The sequence below is a fragment of the Phacochoerus africanus genome, chromosome 10 (genome assembly GCF_016906955.1).
Source record: "Phacochoerus africanus isolate WHEZ1 chromosome 10, ROS_Pafr_v1, whole genome shotgun sequence".
NCBI lineage: Eukaryota > Metazoa > Chordata > Mammalia > Artiodactyla > Suidae > Phacochoerus > Phacochoerus africanus.
Genome location: NC_062553.1, coordinates 130,469,632 through 130,483,928, shown reverse-complemented (window position 1 = coordinate 130,483,928; position 14,297 = coordinate 130,469,632). Strand labels below are relative to the sequence as shown.

Sequence of the window (14,297 nt, the reverse complement as noted above, 5' to 3'; positions counted from 1 at the left end):
CTGGCCAGGAGAAAGGGCTATTGCTGTCCCGGGGTCAGAAACATTGGTCCCCAAGGCATTGTTACCTTTTCTGATCAAAAACCACCGTGGGTTCTACACGCGGTTGATCTGTGCAGCAGTCTGGACAAAAGTCCAGGGCATTCCTCAGTGAAAAAGAAGCCAGTCCCCGGAGTGCTGTTCGTGGCGCAGTGGTTAATGAATCTAAGAACCATGAGGTTGCAGGTTTGATCCCTGGCCTCGCTCAGCGGGTTAAGGATCCGGTGTTGCCGTGAGCTGTGGTGTAGGTTGCGGACGCGGCTCAGATCCTGTGCTGCTGTGGCTGTGGTGTAGGCCAGTGGCTACAGCTCTGATTCGACCCCTAGCCTGGGAACCTTCATATGTCGTGGGAGCTGCCCTAGAAAAGGCAAAAAGACCAAAAAAAAAAAAAAAAAGAAGCCAGTCCCCAAAGGCTGCCTACTGTATGGTTCCATTTTTATAACGTTCTCGAAGCGACAGCCTTTCAGATATGAAGGGTGGGTTGGTGGTTGCCAGGGGCTCCGGAGCGGGGAGGGAGGGCAGGTTGTCGGAGTAGAGCGCCCGGAATCTGGCTGCTGTGGCTCCGTTGCTGAGGATCTTGACTCAGGTGGATACGTGACGCTGCACACGTGGTAGAAAGACTGTACATGCAGATGAATCCGCATGAGACTGGGGAAGTATACCATCGGTAGGTTGTATCAGTGTCGGCATCCTTGTCAGGATATTATGCTGTAGTTTTGCAGAACGCCACGACTGGGGGCAACTGGCCCAAGTGTACAAGGGAGCTCTGTATTATTTCTTACAACAGTATGCGACTCTGCAGTTATCTCAATAAAAAATTGTCGGGTTCCATTTGGTATTAAATGCATATGTGACTGTTTTATAAACTTTTTTATATCTGAGAAAATAAGCCCTTCACAAAAGCCATGTGCACCCATCACTCTGAATAACCCCCCCTCCCCTGTTGGATGTCTGTCTTCTAAACTGCCCCTCTTCCAAGAGCCGGCCCGTCTGACTCCTTTCTTCCCCTGAATACACTTAATAAAGAGGAACAGAGCAGCTCGTGAATTTTTTTTTTCTTTTTTTAGGGCTGCTCCTGCAGCATATGGAAGTTCCCAGGCTAGGAGTCGAATTAGAGCTGTAGCTGCAGGCCTACCCCACGGCCACAGCAGCAGCAGATCCTTAACCCACCAAGCAAAGCCAGGGATCGAATCCGCATCTTCATGAACAATAGTCAGGGTTTGTTAACCACCCACCACGACGGGAACTCCCTTGTGAATTGTTCAAATAGGGAGCAGGAGACGGCCCCAGGCTGTCCAGCTCCAGGAAGTGCCACACATGCTTTTTTTTTTTTTCATTTACTTCTCACCACATCCTGTGCATAGGTACTGTTCTTATCTCTGTTTTTCACCTGAGTGAAATCTCACAGGAGTGGGATTTAAAAGTTCTCGTAACAATCTACCTCTTTACCATCCCAGGGCATCAGAGTTTTGGATGCAGTGAGTGTGCCCTTCCTAATTTTTAAAAATAAACATAACAGGAGTTCCCATCATGGCTCAGCAGAAATGAATCTGACTCCTATCCATGAGGACGCAGGTTCGACCTCTGGCCTCACTCAGTGGGTTAAGGATCTGGTGTTGCCATGAGCTGTGGTGTAGGTCACAGACATGGCGTGGATCTGGTGTTGCTGTGGCTGTGGTGTAGGCCAGTGGCTACAGCTCTGATTGAGCCTCTAACCTGGGAACGTCCATATGCCTCGGGTGTGGCCCTAAAAAAAATAATAATAGTAATAAAAAAAAGAAAAAAAACCCATAAAATTTACCGTCTTAACTGTTTTTAAATGTACAGTTTAGTAGTGTTAAATATACTTACATTGTTGTGTCACCCATCTCTAGAACTTTTTTATCTTGCAGAAATTTAACTTATATATTCATTAAAGATGGGCCCCCATTTCTCTCTCCCAGCCGCTGGCAAACACCATTAGACTTTCAAGTTGTATGACCTCGACGAGCTTAGATAACCTCACATAAATGGAATCATAGGGTATTTGTCTCTTTGTTGTTGGCCTCTTCCACCTAGCATAATGTCCAGGGTTCATCCCTGCTGTAGCATATGTCAGGATTTCTGCTCTTGAAGGGGGTGGATACCCCATCGCACACATCCTCCAGATGCAGGCACCACATTTGGTTTTTCTAGTCACCAGTGGAGGGACACTTGGGTTGCTGCCACCTGTTGGCCATTGTGAATGATGTCGCTATGAGTGTGGGTGTGCAGATGGCTCTTTGGGACCCTGCTTTCAATTCTTTTGGGTAAATACCCAGAAGTGGGCTTGCTGCATCGTGGCATTGCCCGCGTTGGAAAGCCACGAGACACCGTGTTCTTTGCAATCTCTCTTCTGTAGCTTATTCCTTTTGTCCTTGAATTGGAGATGAGCGGGTGGAAAGTAGCAGAAGGTTGTGGTAATGGGTTTAAGTGCGATATCTATTTATTTCCTTTTAGGGCCGCAGCTGTGGCCTATGGAGGTTCCCAGGCTAGGGGTCTAATTGGAGCCACAGCTGCCGGCCTACCCCACAGCCACAGCCACAGCAATGTGGGATCCGAGCTGCATCTGTGACCTACACCACAGCTCAACGCAGCGTGGGATCCTTAACTCACAGAGTGCAGCCAGGGATCGAACCCACAACCTCATGGATACTGGTTGGGTTCATTACTACTAAGCCACGATGGAAACTTCTGCAGTTTTTTTTTTTTAAATACTAACTACCTCAGAGGCAGGAGGTTAGTGAAAGACATAGTAGAAATATATAAGATTAGGGAGTTCTGGTCATGGCACAGCGGAAATGAATCCGACTAGGAACCATGAGGTTGTGGGTTCGACCCCTGGCCTAGCTCAGTGGGTTAAGGATCTGGTGTTGCCATGGCTGTGGTGTAGGCTGGCGGCTACAGCTCTGATTGGACCCCTAGCCTGGGAACCTCCATATGCCGCGGGTGCGGCCCTAAAAAGACGAAAAAGAAATATATAAGGTTATATATCTGATTTTAAAAAGTCTTCTGCCAAAGATGTTGTTTATTAGAGGTGTTTTGTTTAGTTGTGAATGCCCTTCTTAAGAGGAAAGCCTTTTCTGTTTTAGGTTAATACAGAAGCTGAACCAGCAGACAATATTACAAGTTTCCTGTGGCAACTGGCATTGCTTGGCTCTTGCAGCTGGTAATGTAACAATAAAATATATGCTAATGTTACAGTCATTCGGGCACCACTCCTCTTTGCATTTTTGTGTGCTGTTCTCTAACTAGATACTGTTAACTAGCTAGTTGGGGTCTGTGCCTTCCTGTGAGACAGTGGCAGTTCTCAGGCAGCTTTCGGTAGCGCATACTTTGCTCAGTGTGTGGCTGAGGCAGGGATCATCATTGCTGCTCCATTTCTTTCTCGGGGGCGGGTGAGCAGGAGGCAGGACTGTGCTGCAGTGTTCTTGAGCAGAAGATTGGTTTTTCTTAGCTTCAGCTCACTCTTGCGTTATATTCCACCGTGAAGCTTCCAAATACATAAAAAACAAGGAGTTGGAAAAATGGCATATGGAGGTTCCCAAGCTAAGGGTCGAATCGGAGCTGTAGCCATGACGACACTGCATCCGAGCCTCATCTGCAACCTGCACCACAACTCACGGCAATGCTGGATCCTTAACCACTGAACAGAGCCAGGGATCGAACCCACGTCCTTGTGGACATTTGTTGGATTCATTGCCTCTGAGCCACAGCGAGAACTCCAGCACTAACACGTCCTGCTTGATTCTCTGTGCTGTAGGGCGGGTCGTAGCCGGACCCCATGAAGTTCTGGGTCTCTGATGGTCCCAGTGTGGTCAGAACTAGTTCATCTGGCTTAGTGGATCTAAGCCTGGTAATTGGCCTGTTGAAGTCTGAACTGGCCGCAACATTTAATTTTGTCTTTGCATAAATGTTAATAGCCTTGGAGGGGTACTAAGACTCAGTTTCTCTCTCTGATGTCATGGCAAGTAGGAGTTTGGGACTCTTAAGAGCATGCAGTGAGTCTGTTCCCTTGCTCTTGGGTGGGCTGGTGTGGGGGCGTGGGGGGCAACTAACAAACCAGCCTCCTGGGCAGCTGTATTGTTCTGGAGCTTGTGTCATTTTTGGTCATACCCGTTGTCCTCTTCTTATTTCAGATGGTCAGTTCTTCACATGGGGCAAGAACAGCCACGGGCAGCTGGGCCTGGGGAAGGAGTTCCCCTCCCAAGCCAGCCCGCAGAGAGTGAGGTCCCTGGAGGGCATCCCGCTGGCACAGGTGGCTGCAGGAGGGGCCCACAGCTTTGCCCTGTCTCTCTCAGGAGCCGTTTTTGGCTGGGGGATGAATAACGCAGGGCAGCTAGGGCTCAGTGACGAGGAAGGTACGTAACTTTTGGCTTCATTGATTAACTCTGGGCTTCTTTCTTTTTCTTTCTTTTTTTTTTTTGTCTTTTTGCCTTTTCTAGGGCCACTCTCGCAGCATGTGGAGGTTCCCAGGCTAGGGGTTGAATCAGAGCTACAGCTGCTGGCCTACACTACAGCCATAGCAGCACAGGATCCGAGCCGCATCTGTGATCTACACCACAGCTCATGGCAACGCTGGATCCTAATCTACTGAACAAGGCCAGGGATCGAACCCGCAACCTCATGGTTCCCAGTCGGATTCGTTAAACACAGCCACGACGGGAACTCCGACTCTGGGCTTCTGGAAGGTCTTCTGTGCGCTGGCCCCGTGTTGGGCACACAGGGCGCAGCAGGGACCCAGACAGACAGCACGCTTGGCTAAGAGGAGGTTGCACGCTCGTGGGCAGAAGCAACCAACCAAGTGGTAAGGATACCGAACGCCAGGGGATTTGAGGGGAAAGGTTCCTGTTTCTCGTGAGGTGAGAAGATGTTTGAGCTGAGCCCTGTGGGACGTCAGGTAGGAGAGGAGATGTGTAGATAAGCCGGGTGAAGAAGGTTCCGGTCAAAGGGAACAGGGCAGGCCGAGGCTCTGACGCGGGAGGGTGCATGGGGTGCTCAGGGGTGGGATGAGCAGCGGGCGCGTAGCAGAGCTGGAGCTCAGAGAGGTCGGGAGGCCCCGTTCTGAGGGGCCCCGGAGGGGCAAGGATTCGGGCTTCTCTCAGGGAGAGGGGCGGCCCCCGAGGGTGTTGAGGCGAGGCGTGAACTGATCGGACTTCGGCTGCAGTGGGTCCCAGGGGAAGCCTGAAGGCCAGTTTGGGGGCAGTGGGAATAAAGATGGATTTTAAATACATTTTGAAGGTGGGGCCGATTGGTTTTGCTCGTTGTTGGATGCGTAGTTTGAAATAAAGAGAGGAACAGCTGGAAAGATGACGTTGGATTTATGAAAGGAGGAAAACTGGGGGGGGGGGGGGGGGGAGGGGGGCCGGGCAGAGTTGGGGAGTTTGGGGAACCCATAAGTTAGCCTTTAAATATATTAAAAATGAGTTGTCTGTTAGACACCCATGTGGAGGTTCAGGCAAGGAGCTGAAAACATGAGTCAGGAATCCAGGGGGCCCCGAACTCGGGCAGACGCAGCTGCGTATGTTTCATCTCACAGGCAAATGGTGATGAGATTCTGCTGTTACTCTCATTCCAGACCGAGAGTCTCCCTGCCACGTGAAGCTCCTCCGAGCACAGAAAGTCGTCTATATCAGCTGTGGAGAAGAACATACAGCCGTTCTCACAAAAGTAAGGGACTCGGACTGTTGTGGGTTGTGCTCTGGGGCTGGGTGATTGTCATTGCTCGGTTATTTTTGAGAGCGTCTTTTATTTATTTATTTAAGTTTAATTTTAATTAATTTATTTATTTTTGCTGTTTTAGGGCCACACCCTTGGCATATGGAGGTTCCCAGGTTAGGGATCAAATCAGAGCTGCAGCAGCCAGCCTCTGCCACAGCCACTGCAACTCGGGATCCGAGCCTAGTGTGCGACCCACACCACAGCTCCTGGCATTGCCAGGTCACTGACCCACTGCGTGAGGCCAGGGGTCAAACCCACGTCCTCACGGGTCCTGGTCAGGTTTGTGTTAGCCGCTGAGCGACGAAGGCAACTCCCGAGAGGGTCTTTTCGAGAGAGCAGTGTTGAAAAATAGCTCAATATATATATAACCTTAAAATGTGTACAGTGGTAGTCTGTGTTCCTTTAAAACAAGCCATTTAAGTATATGTAAAAAGAGAAAGAGCAGCGTAATTAATGTTTTTCAGTTGTCAGCCTGTTTCTTTTGCTTCCAAATGAAGCACATCTGGAGAGAATGAAAAGGTATTTTCATGTCAGACAAATGCTGTTATAGATGCACTTTAATAAAATGCATTTGTACAAGTACAGCTGTAAAAAAAGTCTTACTTATCAAGGAATCTGTGGAGCATTCGATTTCTCATATATGCAGGATCATGCAAAATCATCTCATTTCACCTGCCTTTATCTCCTTCTTTTGTTTTCTTTCTTGTTAATACATTGTTGTACTTTTAAACAACTTTCAGAATTTATAGACGACACCTCTGCCCTTGAGAGTGATGTTTTTGGTAAAGATGTGGTCTTAAGTTCGTTTTTATTATTTTTCTATTTAATGAACCTTCCAAAGAAACGGTTGGCCTAAGTATCGAGTGAGCGTCGTGTTTGTATACAGACCCTTGTGATAGGAACTTTGTATACAGAGCTTAGAGGCTGTCCCCAGGCTCAGAGCTGCAGTGCACTCATGTGGCGTTTGTTCCTTGCTAGAGTGGAGGTGTGTTCACCTTTGGTGCTGGTTCCTGCGGGCAACTTGGCCATGATTCCATGAACGATGAGGTGAATCCGAGAAGAGTTCTGGAGCTGATGGGCAGTGAAGTCACTCAGATTGCTTGTGGCAGGTGAGTGCCCCTCATGCTTGCATCTCTTAAGACCCAGAAATGGGTCTTGTTGTTGTCGTGCTGGAGAATGCCATTGAACGTAACCACCATCATTTTAAGAAATGTTACCTGCAGGTACACCTACGGTGAAAGTGGAGAGAGTCAGGTCCGAGCAAGGCGTGGCAAGGGAGAGTGTCAGAGAAGCAGAGCAACACGGGGCAATGTGCTTCTTTGGGGATAAAGCGTAGCAGGACGTTCCCATTGTGGCTTAGTGCTAACAAGCCTGACTAATATCCATGAGGATGTGGGTTCGATCCTTGGCCTCGCTCAGTGGGTTGAGGATCAGGAGTTTCTGGTGGCTGTGGTGTAGGTCACAGACGAGGCTCAGATCCCGCATGGCTGTGGCTCTGGCGTAGGCTGGCAGCTGTAGCTCTGATAAGACCCCGAGCCAGGGAACTTCCATTTGCTGCAGGTGTGGCCCTAAAGAGCAAAGAGGATTAGTGTGATGTGGGCGAGACATGAAGACAGCAAAGTGAGGAGTTCCCATCGTGGTGCAGAGGTTAAGGAGTCCGACTAGGAACCATGAGGTGGCGGGTTCCATCCCTGGCCTCGCTCCGTGGGTTAAGGGTCCGGCGTTGCCATGAGCTGTGGTGTAGGTCGCAGACTCGGCTCGGATCCCGAGTTGCTGTGGCTGTGATGTAGGCTGGTGGCTACAGCTCCGATTCGAGAACCTCCATATGCCGTGAGTGCGGCCCTAGAAAAGGCAAAAAGACAAAAAAAAAAAAAGAAAGAAAGAAAGGAAAGTGAGAGAGTTTCTTGGACGTTTTCCTGGTCCGCCCTGCCTCTTCCTACCCATCCAAGTGCAGCAGGCCCTTCAGCCCTTGCCGGGTCTTGCCGTCCTCCCTGTGACCTAGGTTCTCGGCGAAGGAGGGCGTCAGGAAGGGCCAGCACGACAAAAACAGGCACGTGTCAACCCGAGAGGGTGGGTTTCTCGCGGTGCCCCCTGGGACCTGCCGCTCACACGTGGAAGTTCGCAGTCAGCGTCGGGACGTGTGTTCATTCAGATCAGGAGAAGCAGTGCTGGTGAGCTCATCCCCACTGTTTCCCCAGACAACACACTCTAGCCTTCGTGCCTTCTTCTGGACTCATCTATGCATTCGGCTGTGGAGCAAGAGGTCAACTGGGAACTGGACACACTTGTAACGTGAAGTGCCCATCTCCTGTGAAGGGTTACTGGGCTGCCCACAGTGGCCAGCTTTCAGCCAGAGCTGGTAAGGGTGCTTTCCGTTGGAATTTAATGGTATTTTAACTGCTGAACACAGTTGTTTGTAGAACATGTGTTTACTCTTTACCTTGAGGTCTTTTGGAGGGAATGAGTAGGAGGCGTTGGACGTCCATCAACAAGCATTTGAGCCCTTCCTGTGCACGTGGCTCTCTGGTTGAGATTCTGGAGGACAAGGCAAAAATTGGCCCTAGGATCTTGACGATGCTGAATACATGTTATTTGTTACTGTTGCTGATAATGGAAGGTCGTGTTTATTGGACGCTTAGCCAAGTTCTATGACTGGGCTCAGCCCTGAATACAACCTTGAGAACTAATGGGTATTATGCCCATGTTGGAGATGAGGAAACGGAGTCTTAAGGACGTTAAGTAACTTGCCCAAGACACTGTAGATGATGGGGGCGGGTTTAAACCCAGGTCTGCCTCATTCTAAAGTCCGTGCTCTTTTTTTTCATTTTTAAGATTTTTACGTGGTTTTTAAAGCTTGCTCTCTGTTGGCCCTATTCCCTGTGCTGTGCCTTACATCCTTGTGGCCTGTCTTACACCCAATGGCTTGTACCTCCCACTCTGCACCCTCTGTCCCCTCTTTCTGCCCTGCCCCTTCTGGAAACCACTAGTTTATTCTCTGTATCTGTGGGTCTTCACGCCTGTGCTTTTAGTGCTTTTAGTGTGTCACCTTCCCTTTGTGATTGTGATTTTGGTCATAACATGATCTCTTTTCATGCCTTTTTTTTTTTTCTTTTTAAAACATAGCTAAATAGCACAGTGTTCATTTCATTGGAAATCAGAATAAGGCCGTCATTCAGTAAGAGTGACTTGAAATAACAAATCCCGAAGCTTAAATGGAGCTGGAGAGTCATTAAAAACAAGTGGGATTTAATAAAGTTTTGATTTTGAAGACCATGAAGTGACACACTTATGACTTGATCATAGTTTTAGTTTAACAATCATAAGCTCCCTCCTGGGTTATAAGAAACTTAAGTCTAGGGACTGAGTCTTGTACTCCTGGTAAACCTGGCATATAGCACAGGGCCTGGCACAAACGTCCCACTCAGTAAATATTTATGGAATGAATATATAAGCCTCTAAAAGCATAGTGGAATTTGAACTAGAAAATAAACAAGATTCTGTTTTGGTGAGGTTCTCCAAAGTGGAAGAATGGCTTGCTAGCCTCGTATCATTTGTGGGTTTCTCTTTCTCTAAGGCATTGTGCTCATGTTGGGAATGCGTGTATTTCAGAAGTACACCACTTTTAACAACTCAACTATTTTATAGGTTAGTTTGAAGCGGCCGCATTCTTCAGTTTAATGATAGCATAACGTCTGTGATCTTACATTTGCGCTTGGGTGTTTGCCAGTATGACTTTATAACATATGGGGGTAAATTTGCATTTCCTCCGTAAGTGCTGTGGGTTTAGGAACCCTCATGGGAAGGTGGGAGCACGGAGGAAGGCCTCAGGGAGTATTCGGGTTAGAGGACGTTTGAGCTGTGTCAAGGAAGATTTGGGGTTCTCCAGGAGGAGGGCTGTGAGGGAGAGGGAGGTGGTGAGTTCCCCCCCGGGGTCACACAGCTCCAGGAGCGCTTTTCCACCTGTGTTGCAGGAGGCGCCACTGGTGTAGTGTGTGCCGCAGTGGTAGCAGGAAAGGGCACGGTCCCCCGTGGATTAGACATAAGAGCGTTGCAGTGGTGCACCTGTCACCACGGGCACAGTGTGCTGGGGGACAAAGGGAGTGGTCACGGAGGTGCCCTGCGGCGGCTTCGTCCCGAAGGGGCTGCGGTCCACCCCTCGGAGGGCAGATGATTTCGCAGCGCAGGTGATGGTTCATAGTCGTGACTGCTTCACGTTTCAGGTCAGCGGCATGACAGTTCGAGTGAAAAATACAGAAAGGGGGTCAGGACTGGTGGGCGGTTGGGGGAGGGAGGGGGCGGGGTGGAGAGGAAGATTCCGTTTTCTATATTTAATGTAACTGAGGTAGAAAGAGTCCAGGGAAGAGAGCCAGGATAGAAAGTTCCTTACGTCTCTGACATAATTAAAACGGATAGGAAGCCACTCTGAAGCGTTGTTTTGGAATTTTAGAAAAGGCGAACAAGGCAAAACTTTTAATGGCTGAAACATATACTCTTGAAACTCTTTTTTGACAGATCGCTTCAAATATCATATTGTTAAGCAGATCTTCTCTGGAGGAGACCAAACTTTTGTACTTTGCTCCAAATACGAGGTACGGTTTTCTTTTGATTGTTACTGGGGCAGGTGGAATGATGGTGAACCAGTAGCTCTTGGAATCAGCAGTTACCTGAGAGCAGCATCACTCTTTGTGTTTCTACCGATTTCATCTTCTTAAAATAAGCAGGCTCAGCCTTGACGTAATCTCCTTTTTGCTCCCTTGAAGTGCCAGTAGTTTTCTTGTTTTTTTGGGTTTTTTTTGTCTTTTCGTCTTTTTGCCTTTTCTAGGGCTGCTTCCACAGCATATGGAGGTTCCCAGGCTAGGGGTCCAATCGGAGCTGTAGCTACCAGCCAGAGCCAGAGCCAGAGCAACGCAGGATCCGAGCTGCGTCTGCGACCTACACCACAGCTCACGGCAACGCCGGATCCTTAACCCACTGAGCAAGGCCAGGGATCAAACCCTCAACCTCATGGTTCCTAGTCGGATTCCTTGTTAACCACTGCGCCACAACGGGAGCTCCATTCTCCCGTTGTAATTCCAGAGTTCCAATAATGTAAAAGTATGTATTTATAGTGGATTTGTCCCCAGAGAGATTTCAGGAGGCCTTAGAGAGTTGATGCTTTGCTTTGGGATTACTTGACTTTGCATGCTTGCCTTCGCTGTGAAGGAGCCACAAATGGGAGGAATTTGAGAACTTGCCGGACTCATTTGATGTGATTGAGGACGTACTGAATGTGAGAGAGGCTGCAGTATTCCCACATCCTTAGTCTTTATCACCCGCTCGTGGCGCCCCACCAGGATCCCCTCAGGCTGTCTCCTGCGTCACCGTGGTGGGCAAGCCGGGAAGAAGGTTCCTGGATCTTTCGGGGTCGGAGGTCGGCGTGCGTGTGGGCCAGGTGTCTACGGCAGAGCTTTCCCTCCTTCCCCCTTCCCCTCTTCCGGGACGGGGGAGTCTGTCTGAAATCAGCACCCTCCCCTGCTCATGTGTCCTCTCCTCCCCCTCCCCCCTGATTCAACAAGCCCCGAGGGAGGGCCGAGCCGACCGTCTGTTGTGCGAGCATCCTGTCCTCCCTGGAGGAGCAGGGAGGGCCGCAGGCGATGATGGGGGAATCAGGAGAGACTGGGGAGAAATTCGGGTCTGGGGACAAGGAGCCCTTTCCGTGCTGGGAGCGCTCCCCGTTCCTCTGATACTTTGCCATCTTTTCACACGCAGTGTTTGTGTCTTCTGGTCCAGTCTTATTCTGTGATTTGGGTACAAGAGGTTGTGGTGCAGCCTGAGGCTGCAGGTTGCACAGCTGAAACTGACAAGTAGATATTTTCCAGGTCAGGTTCCTGGAGAAGGTTCTGTGGAGTTGAGCCATCTGGGCTGCTTTGGAACTGTTGCCTTAGACCTATTTTAGGCCCAGCTTCCGTGCCTCACAGAGAAACCTGGAGACAACTGAGACAATTCTTTGTTTCTGCAAGATGCCACTGAAGTGGAAATACGAAAAGCATGGAATCTCTGCAGGATAATAACCTCAGGTCCACAAGTAATAGAGTTTGAAGTATTCATTTCCCTAAGAAATTGGCTTGACTAACCAACTTTAATTTTCCTGTAAAATTCAACACAAAACTTAGTTTCATTCCTTTTGTAAATAATGGTATCTGAGGTATGTAGTTGGATTTGAAATTTATTGTAGTTAATACTGTTGGGACTGGCATACAGAACATTCCTGAGAAGGTAGTGAAAGTAGCATATTGTTGGAGAAATAGGGCAGATTAAAGTTGAAACAACTGGGAGTTTCCGCCGTGGCTCAGTGGTTAAGGAATCCGACTAGGAACCATGAGGTTGCGGGTTCTATCCCTGGCCTCGCTCAGTGGGTTAAGGATCTGGCATTGCCGTAAGCTGTGGTGTAGGTTGAAGACTTGGCTCAGGTCTGGCGTTGCTGTGGTTGTGGTGTAGGCTGGCAGCTACAGCTCCGATTGGACCCCTAGCCTGGGAACCTCCACATGCTGTGGGTGCGGCCCTAGAAAAGACCAAAAAAAAAAAAAAAGGTTGAAACAACTGGTAAGAGTGGTATGCTTTACACATGTAAACTAACAAAAAAGAAACTAAAAATAGAATTTGACTTAGGAAGGTGTTGCTCTTGTAAAAACTGAAACCATACACTTTTACTTAATCTATTAAGTACCGATATAGAGATGGATCAAGATATGTCTTTATTCTTTTGCCATAACGCTTGAAGAATCCCTTAAAGACCTAAGAAAAAGCACCTGTGCAGTGACAGGCTCCGTTTTTATAAAACGCTGGGTCATTCGTTAGAGCCAGGCCTGAGTGGAAGGAAGGAGGGAGGCAACCGATCAAAAACTCCTTTGCTTGTTTGCTTTTAGGTTTGCACAATTCAGTGAGTGCAAAACCTAGCCTCTCCTTTTCCTTTCCTTTCTTCCTTTCTTCGTTTCTTTCTTTCTTTCTTCTTCTTCTTTTTTTTTTGTCTTTTTAGGGCTGCACCTGCAGCATATGGAGGTTTCCAGTGTAGGGGTCTAATTGGAGCTGTAGCCGCAGGCCTACACCACAGCCACAGCAACATGGGATCCGAGCCACGTCTGGGGCCTACACCACAGCTCACTGCAACGCCAGATCGTTAACCCATTGAGTGGAGCCAGGGATCCAACCTGCATCCTCGTGGATACTAAGCAGATTTGTTTCCGCTGAGGCAGGACGGGAACTCCTCCTTTTCCTTTCATCTTGTTCCCTGGATAGGATTGAAGAAGGGATATAGTAGGGATTGTGTGTGGGTGGGGTGTCTGCCTGCCTGACTCAAAGCCTGCTAGTGACATAATCCTCCTTTTCCTAGAATAGTCATTCTCACCTTGGTTGCCTGTTGAAGTCACCTGTGTGCTTTATTTTATTTTCTCTCTTTCCAGCTTTGTTGAGATGTAATTGACATATAGCACTGTGTAAATTTAAGGTGTCCAGCAAAATGCTTTGACTTACATTGACTACCACAGTAAGTTTAGCATCCAGCATCTCATGTAGACACCAAACTGAAGGGAGTTCCTCTTGTGGCTCAGTGGGCTAAGGACCTGATATTGTCTCTCTGAGGATGCGGGTTTGATCCCTGGCCTCACTCAGTGGGTTAAGACTCTGGCCTTCCTGCAAGCTATGGCGTAGGCTGCAATTGCAGCTCTCATGTGATCTTTGGCCTCGGGAACTTACATATACTGCAGGCGTGGCTGTAAAAAGAAAGAAAAAGTAGAAAAAAAAAAAAGGTTTTTTCCTTGTGATGAGAACTCTTAGGATTTATTCCCTTAACACCTTTCAGGTATAACATACAGCAGTGTTAATTATATTTATCATGTTGTACATGACTTCCCTAGTACATATTTAAAAATAACCAAGAAAATTTATTTTGAAACTTATGTTTTTATGTGCAGGTACAAAGGAAAAAAGATGACCATCTGGTTAATGCTTTAATATTACTTTTTTCCTCTTTTCTAATAATAAGTATAGGAAGCATAAAGCACTTTCAGTTTTTTCTTAGTTCTAGGTCAAGAATGGGATTCGGGGAAAGTAAGTTGAAAAAGAGCAGTTTTAGGAAATTAAAGTGCACGTATAGTTTTATTTTTAAAAATCTCACTGAAAAAAGGATATACAGTACATTGCTGGGCAACATTTGGGATTCTCACGGCCAATTTTACATGTCCTTTTTGTCACCTTTCTTATAAGTTTGTAGCTGTATTCTCTGAGCAAGAAATTAAGAGGCATTAAGTTTTCATAGATTATTTGCAAGATAGGTTATATCTGAACTCTGACTTGTGTGGTACATTTTGTTGGGGTTCCATGAACAGTTATGGCAGATAATTAGTAGTTTAAAAGCCTTGGAGTTTCCTGGTGGCCTAGTGGTTAATGATTCAGCATTGTCACTACTGTGGCTTGGGTTTGATCCCTTGCCCAGGAAGTGTCTGTGTGCTGAAGGCGTGGCCAAAAAAATTTTAAAATCCCTTAAA

At 47.9% G+C, this 14,297-nt stretch overlaps 1 protein-coding gene across 7 annotated transcripts in view; it reads left to right on the top strand.

The window, feature by feature from the left end:
* The window catches only part of HERC3 (HECT and RLD domain containing E3 ubiquitin protein ligase 3), a 122,433-nt gene that overhangs the window by 47,850 nt on the left and 60,286 nt on the right, over positions 1 to 14,297 (top strand). For all 7 annotated transcript variants that reach the window (XM_047798427.1, XM_047798423.1, XM_047798425.1 and 4 more), the window contains 6 exons: positions 3,147 to 3,223; positions 4,194 to 4,415; positions 5,633 to 5,724; positions 6,754 to 6,884; positions 7,974 to 8,134; positions 10,288 to 10,364. In XM_047798427.1, coding sequence (XP_047654383.1) covers positions 3,147 to 3,223; positions 4,194 to 4,415; positions 5,633 to 5,724; positions 6,754 to 6,884; positions 7,974 to 8,134; positions 10,288 to 10,364 — 760 coding nt within the window. The remainder of the gene's footprint in view (positions 1 to 3,146; positions 3,224 to 4,193; positions 4,416 to 5,632; positions 5,725 to 6,753; positions 6,885 to 7,973; positions 8,135 to 10,287; positions 10,365 to 14,297) is intronic.